Source organism: Scardinius erythrophthalmus, assembly GCF_964197995.2.
Source record: "Scardinius erythrophthalmus genome assembly, chromosome: 11".
In the NCBI taxonomy this organism is placed as follows: Eukaryota; Metazoa; Chordata; class Actinopteri; order Cypriniformes; family Leuciscidae; genus Scardinius; species Scardinius erythrophthalmus.
In genome coordinates, this window is record NC_138231.1 from 746,796 (window position 1) to 761,884 (window position 15,089).

Genomic DNA, 15,089 nt, shown 5'->3' on the forward strand with positions numbered 1-15,089 from the left:
TTAAGAGCTCGCTCAAGCACTGCGGAGCTAAACCATTTAGTGCTTTGTAAGTAATCAGCAATATATTAAAATGTATGCAATGTTTAATAGGGAGCCAGTGCAGTGTTGACAGAACTGGGCTAATATGGTCATACTTCCTGGTTCTGGTCAGAACTCGAGCTGCTGCGTTTTGGACCAGCTGTAGTTTGTTTATTAAGCGTGCAGGGCAACCACCCAGTAGAGCATTACAGTAATCTAGCCTTGAGGTCATGAACGCATGAACTAACTGTTCCGCATTTGTCAATGAGAGCATATGCCGTAATTTAGATATATTTTTAAGATGGAAGAATGCGGTTTAACAGATACTAGACACGTGACTTTCAAATGAAAGATTGGTATCAAAGAGCACACACACACACACACACACACACACACACACACACACACACAATTTAGATATATTTTTAAGATGGAAGAATGCAGTTTTACTTTTTTTCAAGGTTTTAGGGCCAATCAGAATTAATTAGTAGGAAATTACTAGTCATCCAGTTTTTTATATCAACTATGCATTCCATTAATTTTGTAAAGTGGTAAGTTTCATCAGGCTGTGAGTGTGTGTGAGAGAGAGAGAGAGTGTGTGTGTGTGTGTGTGTGTGTGTGTGAGAGAGAGAGAGAGAGAGAGAGAGAGAGAGAGAGAGAGAGAGAGAGAGAGAGAGTGTGTGTGTGTGTGTGTGTGTCAGATGGCGTCGGGTTGCAGTGTCTTCTTGAAACACGAGCTTGAGGAATCGTTGTGTTATAGACGTGTTACAATATTTACCATGTTGATGTTGGATCTGCCAGAGAGTGTGTTTCTGCAGTGAGGGGTTATATATACCCGCTGTCGGTCACACACACACCGAACACACACACACACCATCATCCTCTCTGTTATTCCCGACGACCCGCTGTCGGTCACACACACACACCGAACGCACACACACACCATCATCCTCTCTGTTATCACTGGTAGAGTTAAGGTGAAGCTACCAGACGCCGGACACACTCCTGCATTTACATGATCAGAAACACAGTAAAACAGTGAAATATCACTCCAGTGTAAATCAGCAGTAGAGTGTGTGAATATACAGTAGAGTAATTTACTCCTGTGATCAAAGCTGAATTTCACAGTTACACTGATCATGATAAACATTATTAATAACTGATCAGATATATGCTTTGCTGAGCAAAACATCAAACTTCTGAGCGGTTGTGTGTGTGTGTGTGTGTGTGTGTATGTGTGTGTGTGTGTGTGTGTGTGTGAACACGGTGAACACATTAGTGAAGTGCTCCTGTGTGTGTGTGTGTGTGTGTGTGTGTGAGAGAGAGAGAGAGAGAGAGTGTGTGTGTGTGTGTGTGTGTGTGTGTGTGTGTGTGTGTGTGTGTGTGTGTGTGAACACGGTGAACACATTAGTGAAGTGCTCCTGTGTGTGTGTGTGTGTGTGTGTGAGAGAGAGAGAGAGAGAGTGTGTGTGTGTGTGTGTGTGTGTGTGTGTGTGTGTGTGTGTGTGTGTGTGTGTGTGTGTGAACACGGTGAACACATTAGTGAAGTGCTCCTGTGTGTGTGTGTGTGTGTGTGTGTGAGAGAGAGAGAGAGAGAGAGTGTGTGTGTGTGTGTGTGTGTGTGTGTGTGTGTGTGTGTGTGTGTGTGTGTGTGTGTGAACACGGCGAACACATTAGTAAAGTGCTCCTGTGTGTGTGTGTGTGTGTGTGTGAGAGAGAGAGAGAGAGAGAGAGAGTGTGTGTGTGTGTGAGAGAGAGAGAGAGAGAGAGAGAGTGTGTGTGTGTGTGAGAGAGAGAGAGAGAGAGAGAGAGAGAGAGTGTGTGTGTGTGTGTGTGTGTGTGTGTGTGTGTGAACACGACGAACACAGTAGTGAAGTTCTCCTGTGTGTGTGTGTGTGTGTGTGTGTGTGTGTGTGTGTGTGTGTGTGTGTGTGTGTGTGTGAGAGAACACGACGAACACAGTAGTGAAGTGCTCCTGTGTGTGTGTGTGTGTGTGTGTGTGTGTGTGTGTGTGTGTGTGTGTGTGTGTGTGTGTGTGAGAGCACGGCGAACACAGTAGTGAAGTGCTCCTGTGTGTGTGTGTGTGTGTGAACACGACGAACACAGTAGTGAAGTTCTCCTGTGTGTGTGTGAGAGAGAGAGAGAGAGTGTGTGTGTGTGTGTGTGTGTGTGTGGATGAGGATAGCGCTGTGGTTTAGCGGGTTAGCGCCCCGCTCTCAGGCCTGGTGTGTTTGGTCTGGCGTTCTCCAGGTCGGACTCTCAGCGATGTGACGGATCTGAGCATCCTCAACACAGGTCTGCCGATGGGATCCACGGGTTTTCCCTTTGAATTCAGTTTATTTTCCGGACCCCGTTGGCAGATGTGTGTGTGTTCTTGTTCTGCCACAGTTATATTTCTGACGCTGCTGAATGTCTCCTTCAGGTCCAGCTGTTCAGCGGCAGCTCCAGAACGGGCCGAACACAGAGGAGCTCGAGGCGCAGAGACGGTAGGAGGAATATTTACATATACTGCAATATATTACAGCTTTACGGATATTTCTGTTCATGTAGAGTGTAATAAAGCTGTTCGTGAATGTAGAAGTTTCACAGATAAACAGAGTTTTTGTCTCCTAAAAGAAGGAAGTGATTCTGAACGGAAACGAGCCGTCAGTAATTCAGTCTCACTGATGAACTAATTTGCATAATCTGGTCCTGATTGGCTGAGCAGCGTCTCTTAGCTCCGCCCTCAAACACTGTAGTGTATCTGAGACTGGAGAGTTTGGCTCGTGTTGTTCGTGTGGAGAAGACGCTGTTTTCTGAGATTGATACGGTGAAACCCACGCCATCGTCACTGTTCGTATCACTGAGATCAAGAGCTGAGATTCAGATATGATAATGAGCGTTTCCTTTCTGACCAATCAGAGCAGAGCAGCTCTCAGAGAGGCGGGGTTTAGAGAGCCTGAATCCTTGATGGAAGTGTTTCAGACACTGAGAGAAGAGAGCTGATGTAGGAGCCTTTAAAATAGCATTATAGGGCACTGTAAGTGTGATATGATGAAGCACACGCGTACAGGCGCCCTCTGGTGGTCAGAGGTGGTCATTATTATGATGCTGTGTCAGCTCTTCCACCGTCCCATCATGCATCTGGGTCGCTCCACATCTCTGTGTATTGAGCAGATCTGTGTCATACGCTTCCAGATCTGATCGATTCTTCATCTGATATCTGATGCTGCCAGGCTCATTATTCGATCAGAAATGTTCCTGACCCATTCTACTGATGCATTATGGGTCCCTCGAGTCAATGTCTTCTTGTTATAATGAATACATGATTATGCGATTATAAATGCTGTTCTTATGAACTTTCTATTCATCAAAGAATGCTGAAAAATAAAATGTAACTAGGTTTCCACAGAAATATGGCTGTTTTATCACTGTAATAATCATAATGTTTCTCGATCATCAGATCCTCATATTAGAGTGATTTCTGAAGGATCATGTGACACTGAAGACTGGAGTAATGATGCTGAACATTCAGCTTTGATCACAGGAATAAATTACACTTTACTGTATATTCACATAGAGAACAGATGATTTACACTGGAATAATATTTCACAATATTACTGTATTTTGATCATATAAATGCAGCTTTGGTGAGCAGAAGAGACTCTTTCAATAACAAAAAAATCTTAATTAATCCAAACTCTTGACCAATAGTGTAAATATGACACAATGCAGTTTATCATGATTTCTCTAGATAGCATAATTAAAATCCTACATGAAATCTGACAGTTTCGCAGTGTGTGACTGTGTGTGCAGTGCATGATGGGAAGGTTCAGTGTGCTTCTGTATCTGCAGGCAAATGGAAATGCAGGCGCATATCGAGCGGGAGAGACGATCGTCCAACTCAGGTACGAAAACACTTGCGTTACAATATTGCGTGACTCCCTTAAAAAGTAACTAATTGCATTACTTAGTTACTTTTTAAGAAAAGTAATGCGTTACGTTACTTTTTGGGCAAGTGTAAAGGTCGTTTCAGACCAAAATGTAAATAAAAAGGCTGACGGAAATGCAGATTCACTGCTGTTCTGGAGAACAGAAGAATGAGATGCAGGCGACGAATGCGTAACACTTCACAAATAAAAACTAAATATCTAAAGTCAATTTTGCTTATGGTTAAACTGAATCCTCGAAGGTCAGCAGCCAGTACATTGGTCAATAAAGTGAGATTAAATGCATAAAAGTGTTTGCAAGTGAGATGAGTAAATGCACAAATTTAGTCTAGAACTACAATAACACACACACACACACACACACGCCTCTGCACTTACAATTTTTTTCAACACAAGGACAGGAGAGCTGTCAGTCAATAAATGTAATAACTTGCGTCACTTATTTTAAAAAGTAACTCAGATATTTTGCTGTAATTTTAAAAGTAATGCGTTACTTTACTAGTTACTTGAATAAAGTAATCTGATTACGTAACTCAAGTTACTGTGTTATTTCCCCAGGTTCCCCGTTTCAGGGTCACCCCGCGGTGCTGTCCGTAGCTCCGCCCATTGCCACGCCCCCTCCGCTGCTGATGGGCGGCCCCTGCCCGCCTCCCCCCCCGCCCGGGCCCCCGCCCCCCTCTGCTGGGGCTCCGCCCCCTCCCCCGCCCCCTCTGCCCGTGTGTGGGTACGGGGGCCCCGGGGCCGCGCAGGACGACGGTCAGGGCCCCACAGGACTCGCCGCCATGATCGCCGGAGCCAAACTGCGCCGCGTCAATCGGGTCTGTCAGAACCTCACTCACTCACAACAACTGCAAAACATGATCAAACTCAGCTTCTTTATCGGCATTGAAGAACCTTGAGCATCCTTTAGATTAAGAAATGCTCTAAAACATGCTTCTTTTAATAAGGTTATTTAGGTTTTTACGTGATAAATAACTCAACCCCTGGGTTGTTACGTCTGACCCAGGACCTGGGTAACATAAAAACTACTCAAACACTGAAAAAATAACCCCAAAAAATTTACCCAAGAGGGTCAACCCAGGATTTGGGTAGAAAACCCCCCCAATATTTATAGAGTGTAGAGTATAGAACCAGAACTCCAAAAACACATCCCACATTCTGCATGAAATCCCTAAAGACGGCAGTAACTGAGCTGAGCGCGCGGTGTGTCCTCAGCCCGAGGAGAACTCCTCTTCCGGAGCCAAGAGCGAAGCCAACCGGACCAGTGGCGGGAGTGGAGGCCTGATGGAGGAGATGAACGCGCTGCTCGCGCGCAGGTGAGGACACACACCACTGATGATGATTGACAGGTCTCTGCTGAGTAGCTCCGCCCACTCTCATCAGCACTGTCTGTGTGTATAGACATCAGATACACACACTCACACACCCTGTTTATTTCCCATGACAGACGGAAAGCAGCGGATGAGAAGAAGGATGGAGACAGCCAAACCGTGAGTGCACAGCTGACCTGATGATTGTAGAGCGCTATTAATCTGAGGGAAATCAGGAGCGATACAGACAATCACACGCTTGATTTCTGATTCCTTCGTCATGACTAATGAAAAAGCTAATTTAAAAAAAATCCAAAGTTAAAATAAATAAAAGTGGCTGCACAATTTATCAAAGTAAAGCTCAAATCATGATCATCTCTGAGTTTAACGTGCAGTGTAGGAATGTATTGTGCGCAAGATTGACTTTATTTACACATTCCTACAATTGGACAGAAGTTACAAAAATTCAAGAATTTAAGACATATTAGACCCTAGAATGATCAAATATCATATATTTTTTTAATTTTACATGACAATTGTAATGCACAACAGTAGTTCTGTACATTTATATCTTCATTTTTACAATAGCCAACACAATAATAATATAATAATAAAAAGACCTTTACATGTGCAGCACTGTGTATAAATCATTTTAATTGAAAACTAGGCCTATATCTAAATAAAACACTTGCTAAGATCTTATCATGTGATCATTAACCGTGAACATGCGCTCAAAAAATAATTATGCATTTTAAATTGCATATAAAATTGCAAAGTCTGAACATAAGGAAACTCATAACCTTCATGTCATGCGTATTCATCCGTCATACAGTAGAGGAAACCGGTGCTCATAATCTGAACGTGTTTTAAATAGGTCTATATATTTATCAATTAATCCAATTTGTTTCAGCCTCATATATTTTAACTGATTTAATATAGCTTGTTCCGCAGCTAGCCGTATTTTAATGATGTTCATGCTTTTAACTGAATAAATGTAATTGTTTTCACAATGAACATATGTATTCTGATTCTAATCAAGTTTGAAAATATGATTATTTAAATTGAAAAGTAATAGCTAATAATAAACTATACCATGATTTTTTGAGTCAGTTTGTTTATGTTAAAACTGAGGAAATGAGTGGAAATTTTTAAATGCAATTCAAATTCATGAATCTTACATGTAGGCGTTTGTTGAGTGTTGTAGAATGATTGAAGTATTAATATTAATATTGCACATGACGGGGTTGTGATGTCAGTGTTATTGCCTTGAATGATTCTGATGTCTTACAGGACGATCTCAACTCTCGTGGGCAGAACGCTTCAGGTAATACACACATCATCATAAACCACATTTACACTGCAGATGTCTTCTTTAACAGTGACCCGTGTCGATATCTGCACTTACACGACAAACAACAAACAACATCTATTTATATAAAAATTTAAAATGTAATTTTTTTGCGTTTTACACAACAAAAACAACTTTTTTCAAGGTCACTTTTTTTTTTACTTTCACTTCAAGGTGCTCTAAGCGATGTCACTTGTATTTTAGGCTGAAACATTTTTTGTCACATCCAGCAAACATCTCGTCACTATCCGCTGGCGCCTGTCCCCTGAACACACTGTAGAAGCGCGGCCTCTGTAGACACGGCAACATACACAAACTGGCCCAGCCTGGACCACGAAACAAAACAAACAGTGTTCCAGCCAATCACCGACAAGAGGGGGGTGGGGGGGTTAGTGCGCATGCACATGAAGGGGGGTGGGGGGTGGGGTGGAGGAGAGAGAAGCCTTAAATACTTCAAACGTCAACAAGAAGTGACGTCACCCAACATCGCTTAGAGCACTTCAGCAATAATCTGCCAAGCTTCACTCTCTATGTGTGTGTGTGTGTGTGTGTGTGTGTGTGTGTGTGTGCAGACGGAGTGAAGAAGCCGTGGGACCGAGCGAACTCAGCTGAGCGATCGTCGCTGGTGTCCAGGTGAGAGCAGGAGCGTTCACAGGAACACACACTGCTAACCGTAACACACACTGTACACGCCGGGATCATGTGACGCGTTTGCATCCGCAGGGTTCGTCCCGTGGGAAGCATCGGAGATTCCGACGCCTTAGACTTCGACAGGATGAAACAGGTACAGATCGAGCGTTCGTGATGCGCTTCTCTGCGCTCTTACTCACTCGTGTTCTCGTCCACAGGAGATCCTGGAGGAAGTCGTTCGGGAACTGCACAAGGTGAAGGATGAGATCATTGATGGTACGTGGAGTGAGTTCTTGTGTGTTTTATGTGGCGTATCCAGGGTTTGAAATAAATTTTTTATATATTATAAAATTTGGATTTCATACATTCATTTCTTATTCAAACAAAATCCTGTCATCCTCCCTCTTTCATCCTTTTCACCAAACATGTGTTTAGGTGGACAGATCAATACAGAAAACATAAAAAAAATGTAGGATACTGGAAAATAACAATAAATAATAAAATGATTTTTAATCTTCGCTATTGCTTCAATGCAAATGAACAAGCGTGCCGTTATTTGTAGCGTAGTGACGTGTGTGTTCAAGTAAGCCAGATATGAGCAGATTCTGCGCAATACGCTGTATTTAATATATCATGACTCGCGAGTTGAGTATTTGCGCTAAATCTGAGCAATACGCTGTATTTAATATATCATGATGACTCGAGTCGCGAGTTGAGTATTTTTGCTAAATCTGCGCAATACGCTGTATTTAATATATCATGACTCGCGAGTTGAGTATTTGTGCTAAATCTGAGCAATACGCTGTATTTAATATATCATGACGACTCGCGAGTTGAGTATTTGCCCTAATCTGCGCAATACGCTGTATTTAATATATCATGATGACTCGCGAGTTGAGTATTTGCCCTAATCTGCGCAATACGCTGTATTTAATATATCATGACGACTCGCGAGTTGAGTATTTGCGCTAAATCTGCACAATACACTGTATTTAATATATCATGATGACTCGCGAGTTGAGTATTTGCGCTAAATCTGAGCAATACGCTGTATTTAATATATCATGATGACTCGCGAGTTGAGTATTTGTGCTAAATCTGCGCAATACGCTGTATTTAATATATCATGACGACTCGCGAGTTGAGTATTTGCGCTAAATCTGCGCAATACGCTGTATTTAATATATCATGAGGACTCGCGAGTTGAGTATTTGCGCTAAATCTGCACAATATGCTGTATTTAATATATCATGACTCGCGAGTTGAGTATTTGCGCTAAATCTGCGCAATATGCTGTATTTAATATATCATGACTCGCGAGTTGAGTATTTGAGCTAAATCTGCGCAATACGCTGTATTTAATATATCATGACGACTCGCGAGTTGAGTATTTGCGCTAAATCTGCGCAATACGCTGTATTTAATATATCATGACGACTCGCGAGTTGAGTATTTGCGCTAAATCTGCGCAATACGCTGTATTTAATATATCATGATGACTCGCGAGTTGAGTATTTGCGCTAAATCTGAGCAATACGCTGTATTTAATATATCATGATGACTCGCGAGTTGAGTATTTGTGCTAAATCTGCGCAATACGCTGTATTTAATATATCATGACTTGCGAATGCGCTGTATTTAGTATATCATGACGACTCGCGAGTTGAGTATTTGCGCTAAATCTGAGCAATACGCTGTATTTAATATATCATGACTCGCGAGTTGAGTATTTCCGCTAAATCTGCGCAATACGCTGTATTTAATATATCCTGACGACTCGCGAGTTGAGTATTTGCGCTAAATCTGCGCAATACGCTGTATTTAATATATCATGACTCGCGAATGCGCTGTATTTAGTATATCATGATGACTCGCGAGTTGAGTATTTGCACTAAATCTGAGCAATACGCTGTATTTAATATATCATGACTCGCGAGTTGAGTATTTCCGCTAAATCTGCGCAATACGCTGTATTTAATATATCATGACGACTCGCGAGTTGAGTATTTCCGCTAAATCTGCGCAATACGCTGTATTTAATATATCATGACTTGCGAGTTGAGTATTTGCGCTAAATCTGCGCAATACGCTGTATTTAATATATCATGACTCGCAATTTGAGTATTTGTGCTAAATCTGCGCAATACGCTGTATTTAATATATCATGACGACTCGCGAGTTGAGTATTTGCGCTAAATCTGAGCAATACGCTGTATTTAATATATCATGATTACTCGCGAGTTGAGTATTTGCGCTAAATCTGCGCAATACGCTGTATTTAATATATCATGATGACTCGCGAGTTGACTATTTGCGCTAAATCTGAGCAATACGCTGTATTTAATATATCATGATGACTCGAGTCGCGAGTTGAGTATTTGTGCTAAATCTGCGCAATATGCTGTATTTAATATATCATGATGACTCGGGAATTGAGTATTTGCGCTAAATCTGCGCAATATGCTGTATTTAATATATCATGACTCGCAAGTTGAGTATTTGCGCTAAATCTGCGCAATACGCTGTATTTAATATATCATGACGACTCGCGAGTTGAGTATTTGCGCTAAATCTGCGCAATACGCTGTATTTAATATATCATGACGACTCGCGAGTTGAGTATTTGCGCTAAATCTGCGCCATATGCTGTATTTAATTTATCATGATGACTCGCGAATTGAGTATTTGCGCTAAATCTGCACAATACGCTGTATTTAATATATCATGCTGACTCGCGAGTTGAGTATTTGCGCTAAATCTGAACAATACGCTGTATTTAATATATCATGATGACTCGAGTCGCAAGTTGAGTATTTTTGCTAAATCTGCGCAATATGCTGTTTTATATATCATGATGACTCGTGAGTTGAGTATTTGCGCTAAATCTGCGCAATACGCTGTATTTAATATATCATGATGACTCGTGAGTTGAGTATTTGCGCTAAATCTGCTCAATACCCTGTACTTAATATATCATGATGACTCACGAGTTGAGTATTTGCGCTAAATCTGCATAATACGCTGTATTTAATATATCATGACGACTCGCGAGTTGAGTATTTGTGCTAAATCTGCGCAATACGCTGTATTTAATATATCATGACGACTTGCGAGTTGAGTATTTGCGCTAAATCTGCGCAATATGCTGTATTTAATATATCATGATGACTCACGAGTTGAGTATTTGCGCTAAATCTGCGCAATACGCTGTATTTAATATATCATGACGACTCGCGAGTTGAGTATTTGCGCTAAATCTGCGCAATATGCTGTATTTAATATATCATGACTCGCGAGTTGAGTATTTGCGCTAAATCTGCGCAATAAGCTGTATTTAATATATCATGACGACTCGCGAGTTGAGTATTTGCGCTAAATCTGCGCAATAAGCTGTATTTAATATATCATGACGACTCGCGAGTTGAGTATTTGTGCTAAATCTGCGCAATACGCTGTATTTAATATATCATGACTCGCGAATGCGCTGTATTTAGTATATCATGACGACTCGCGAGTTGAGTATTTGCGCTAAATATGAGCAATACGCTGTATTTAATATATCATGACTCGCGAGTTGAGTATTTGCGCTAAATATGAGCAATACGCTGTATTTAATATATCATGACTCGCAAGTTGAGTATTTGCGCTAAATCTGCGCAATACGCTGTATTTAATATACCATGACGACTCGCGAGTTGAGTATTTGCGCTAAATCTGAGCAATACGCTGTATTTAATATATCATGATGACTCGCGAGTTGAGTATATGCGCTAAATCTGCGCAATACGCTGTATTTAATATATCATGACTCGCAAGTTGAGTATTTGTGCTAAATCTGCGCAATACGCTGTATTTAATATATCATGACTCGCAAGTTGAGTATTTGCGCTAAATCTGCGCAATACGCTGTATTTAATATATCATGACTCGCGAATGCGCTGTATTTAGTATATCATGACTCGCAAGTTGAGTATTTGCGCTAAATCTGCGCAATAGGCTGTATTTAATATGTTATGACTCGCGAATGCGCTGTATTTAGTATATCATGACGACTCGCGAGTTGAGTATTTGCGCTAAATCTGCGCAATACGCTGTATTTAATATATCATGACGACTCGCGAGTTGAGTATTTGCGCTAAATCTGAGCAATACGCTGTATTTAATATATCATGACTCGCGAGTTGAGTATTTCCGCTAAATCTGCGCAATACGCTGTATTTAATATATCATGACTTGCGAGTTGAGTATTTCCGCTAAATCTGCGCAATACGCTGTATTTAATATATCATGACTTGCGAGTTGAGTATTTGCGCTAAATCTGCGCAATACGCTGTATTTAATTTATCATGACTCGCAATTTGAGTATCTGTGCTAAATCTGCGCAATACGCTGTATTTAATATATCATGACGACTCGCGAGTTGAGTATTTGCGCTAAATCTGAGCAATACGCTGTATTTAATATATCATGATTACTCGCGAGTTGAGTATTTGCGCTAAATCTGCGCAATACGCTGTATTTAATATATCATGATGACTCGCGAGTTGAGTATTTGCGCTAAATCTGAGCAATACGCTGTATTTAATATATCATCATGACTCGAGTCGCGAGTTGAGTATTTGTGCTAAATCTGCGCAATATGCTGTATTTAATATATCATGATGACTCGGGAATTGAGTATTTGCGCTAAATCTGCGCAATATGCTGTATTTAATATATCATGACTCGCGAGTTGAGTATTTGCGCTAAATCTGCGCAATACGCTGTATTTAATATATCATGACGACTCGCGAGTTGAGTATTTGCGCTAAATCTGCGCAATACGCTGTATTTAATATATCATGACGACTCGCGAGTTGAGTATTTGCGCTAAATCTGTGCCATATGCTGTATTTAATTTATCATGATGACTCGTGAATTGAGTATTTGCGCTAAATCTGCACAATACGCTGTATTTAATATATCATGCTGACTCGCGAGTTGAGTATTTGCGCTAAATCTGAACAATACGCTGTATTTAATATATCATGATGACTCGAGTCGCAAGTTGAGTATTTTTGCTAAATCTGCGCAATACGCTGTTTAATATATCATGATGACTCGTGAGTTGAGTATTTGCGCTAAATCTGCGCAATACGCTGTATTTAATATATCATGACGACTCGCGAGTTGAGTATTTGCGCTAAATCTGCGCAATACGCTGTATTTAGTATATCATGACGACTCGCGAGTTGAGTATTTGCGCTAAATCTGCGCAATACGCTGTATTTAATATATCATGATGACTCGCGAGTTGAGTATTTGCGCTAAATCTGCGCAATACGCTGTATTTAATATATCATGACTCGCGAGTTGAGTATTTGTGCTAAATCTGCGCAATACGCTGTATTTAATATATCATGATGACTCGCGAGTTGAGTATTTGCGCTAAATCTGCGCAATACGCTGTATTTAATATATCATGACGACTCGCGAGTTGAGTATTTGCGCTAAATCTGCGCAATACGCTGTATTTAATATATCATGATGACTCGCGAGTTGAGTATTTGCGCTAAATCTTAGCAATACGCTGTATTTAATATATCATGACGACTCGCGAGTTGAGTATTTGCGCTAAATCTTAGCAATACGCTGTATTTAATATATCATGACGACTCGCGAGTTGAGTATTTGCGCTAAATCTGCGCAATACGCTGTATTTAATATATCATGACGACTCGCGAGTTGAGTATTTGCGCTAAATCTGCGCAATACGCTGTATTTAATATATCATGATGACTCGCGAGTTGAGTATTTGCGCTAAATCTTAGCAATACGCTGTATTTAATATATCATGATGACTCGCGAGTTGAGTATTTGCGCTAAATCTTAGCAATACGCTGTATTTAATATATCTGTATTTGAGTATTTGCGTATTTGAGTATTTGCACTAAATCTGCACAGATTTGACTTACAAGAACTTCACCAGCAAAGTGAGTAAACATAAGTAACGCCAAATTGGCTAGTGATTTGACAACGTTTCCCGCAACAGTTGATTTTTACCTGCATTTGGCGGGTGTTAATTTCAAACCCTGAGCGTATCGATGGGAAACTGACGGCGTTTGCTCTTGTTTTCCAGCCATTAGACATGAACTCAGTAGAATCAGCACGACATAATGTCCATGTTTCCCGAGAGCCAAACCCACTGTAGCCGAGGAAGAGGAAGAAGAAGAAGAGGAGAAGGTTACGCCGTATTAAAGCCCACAGACGCTAATGCTAACGCGGCTCTAACGCGGCGAAGGACACTTGCACTGACCTTACTGTTCTCTGGAAGAAACTGAAGAAACTACACAAGTGTTTTTATGAGGTGTTGTTCTGTTCATTTTCTCTGCATTATTATTATTTTTTTATTATTATAGCTGTAGTAGTAGTGTTTTCATGTACATTACCATTCAAAAATGTTAATGTTTTTAAAAGAAGTCTCTTCTGCTCACCAAGGCTGTATTTATTTGATTAAAAATACATAAAAAATTGTAATATTGTGAAATATTATTATAATGTAAATCATCTGTTGTCTATGTGAATATACAGTAACGTGTAATTTATTCCTGTGATCAAAGCTGAATGTTCAGCATCATTACTCCAGTCTTCAGTGTCACATGATCCTTCAGAAATCACTCTAATATGAGGATTTGATGCTCAAGAAACATTTATGATTATTATCAGTGTTGAAAACAGTTTTTTTTTTCTTTTTTTTTTCTCAGGATTCTTTGATGAATAGAAAGTTGAAAAGAACAGCATTTATCGGAAATATAATCTTTTGTAACATTAGAAATGTCTGTACTGTAACTTTTGATCAATTTAACTCATCCTTGATTAATAAAAGTATTGATTTCTTTTATTTATCCCCCCCCCCCTTCTTCTATTTCAGATAAATGCTGTTCTTTTCAACTTTCTATTCATCAAAGAGTCCTGAAATAAAATGTAAATAACTGTTTTCAACATTGATAATAATCATAAATGTTTCTTGATCATCAGATCCTCATATTAGAGTGATTTCTGAAGGATCATGTGACACTGAAGACTGGAGTAATGATGCTGAACATTCAGCTTTGATCACAGGAATAAATTACACTTTACTGTATATTCACATAGAGAACAGATGATTTACATTAGAATAATATTTCACAATTTTTACTGTATTTTTGATCAAATAAATGCAGCTTTGGTGAGCAGAAGAGACTCTTTCAGAAACATTAAAAATCTCACCGATCCAGAACTTTTGACTGGTAGTGTACAGTAGACGTAGGAATGAATAATAATAATAAAAATGATGATAATAATAATTGCACATCACTTTTAGTATTTTTTATTGCTCTTATTTTTTTTCCCTTTGCTTTTGTTAAAAGATTCATAATTTCTCGTTACCTCTCAGTACATTTTTTTAAACGTTTTTTTTTTATCTTTTTTGCCATAAAAATTTGTATTTACTCACCGAATGAGAGTTTTTGTCGGATATCAACCGTTATTATTTCCGTCTGATGAAGAAACGCCGGAGTATTTGTGATCATGTTGTTAATAAAATGTTTATTGGCTGCAAGGATATGGTGAAGTATTGTTCTGTTTTATGATTTCTCTTTTTGACCAAGTGCTTCCTGGTTTTGAAAAAAAAAAAAGGAAAAAAAAAGAATAAATAAATAAAAGATATATGTGACATTTGAAAAGAACTGAAATAAAACTGTGACGGATGTGTTGGATGAAGTGTGAGTGTTTCTTTAAGAGCAATCTTCTGACCTTCAAATAAAGCAGAAACAATATTCATAAATGACAGAAACACACCTGTGTCTGCTGACATTTGATCTCATGTTTAAAAC

The 15,089-nt window shown here is 39.8% G+C and overlaps 1 protein-coding gene across 1 annotated transcript in view; it reads left to right on the forward strand.

The window, feature by feature from the left end:
- The window catches only part of evlb (Enah/Vasp-like b), a gene marked incomplete at both ends in the record, with an annotated part of 34,877 nt that extends 21,485 nt beyond the window's left edge, over positions 1-13,392 (forward strand). Inside the window, 10 exons of the mRNA XM_081378253.1 lie at positions 2,441-2,504; positions 3,854-3,906; positions 4,507-4,766; positions 5,164-5,264; positions 5,396-5,438; positions 6,549-6,582; positions 7,179-7,239; positions 7,330-7,390; positions 7,455-7,512; positions 13,355-13,392. Of these exons, the coding sequence (XP_081234379.1) occupies positions 2,441-2,504; positions 3,854-3,906; positions 4,507-4,766; positions 5,164-5,264; positions 5,396-5,438; positions 6,549-6,582; positions 7,179-7,239; positions 7,330-7,390; positions 7,455-7,512; positions 13,355-13,392 (773 nt within the window). The remainder of the gene's footprint in view (positions 1-2,440; positions 2,505-3,853; positions 3,907-4,506; positions 4,767-5,163; positions 5,265-5,395; positions 5,439-6,548; positions 6,583-7,178; positions 7,240-7,329; positions 7,391-7,454; positions 7,513-13,354) is intronic.
- Positions 13,393-15,089: the final 1,697 nt, after the last annotated feature.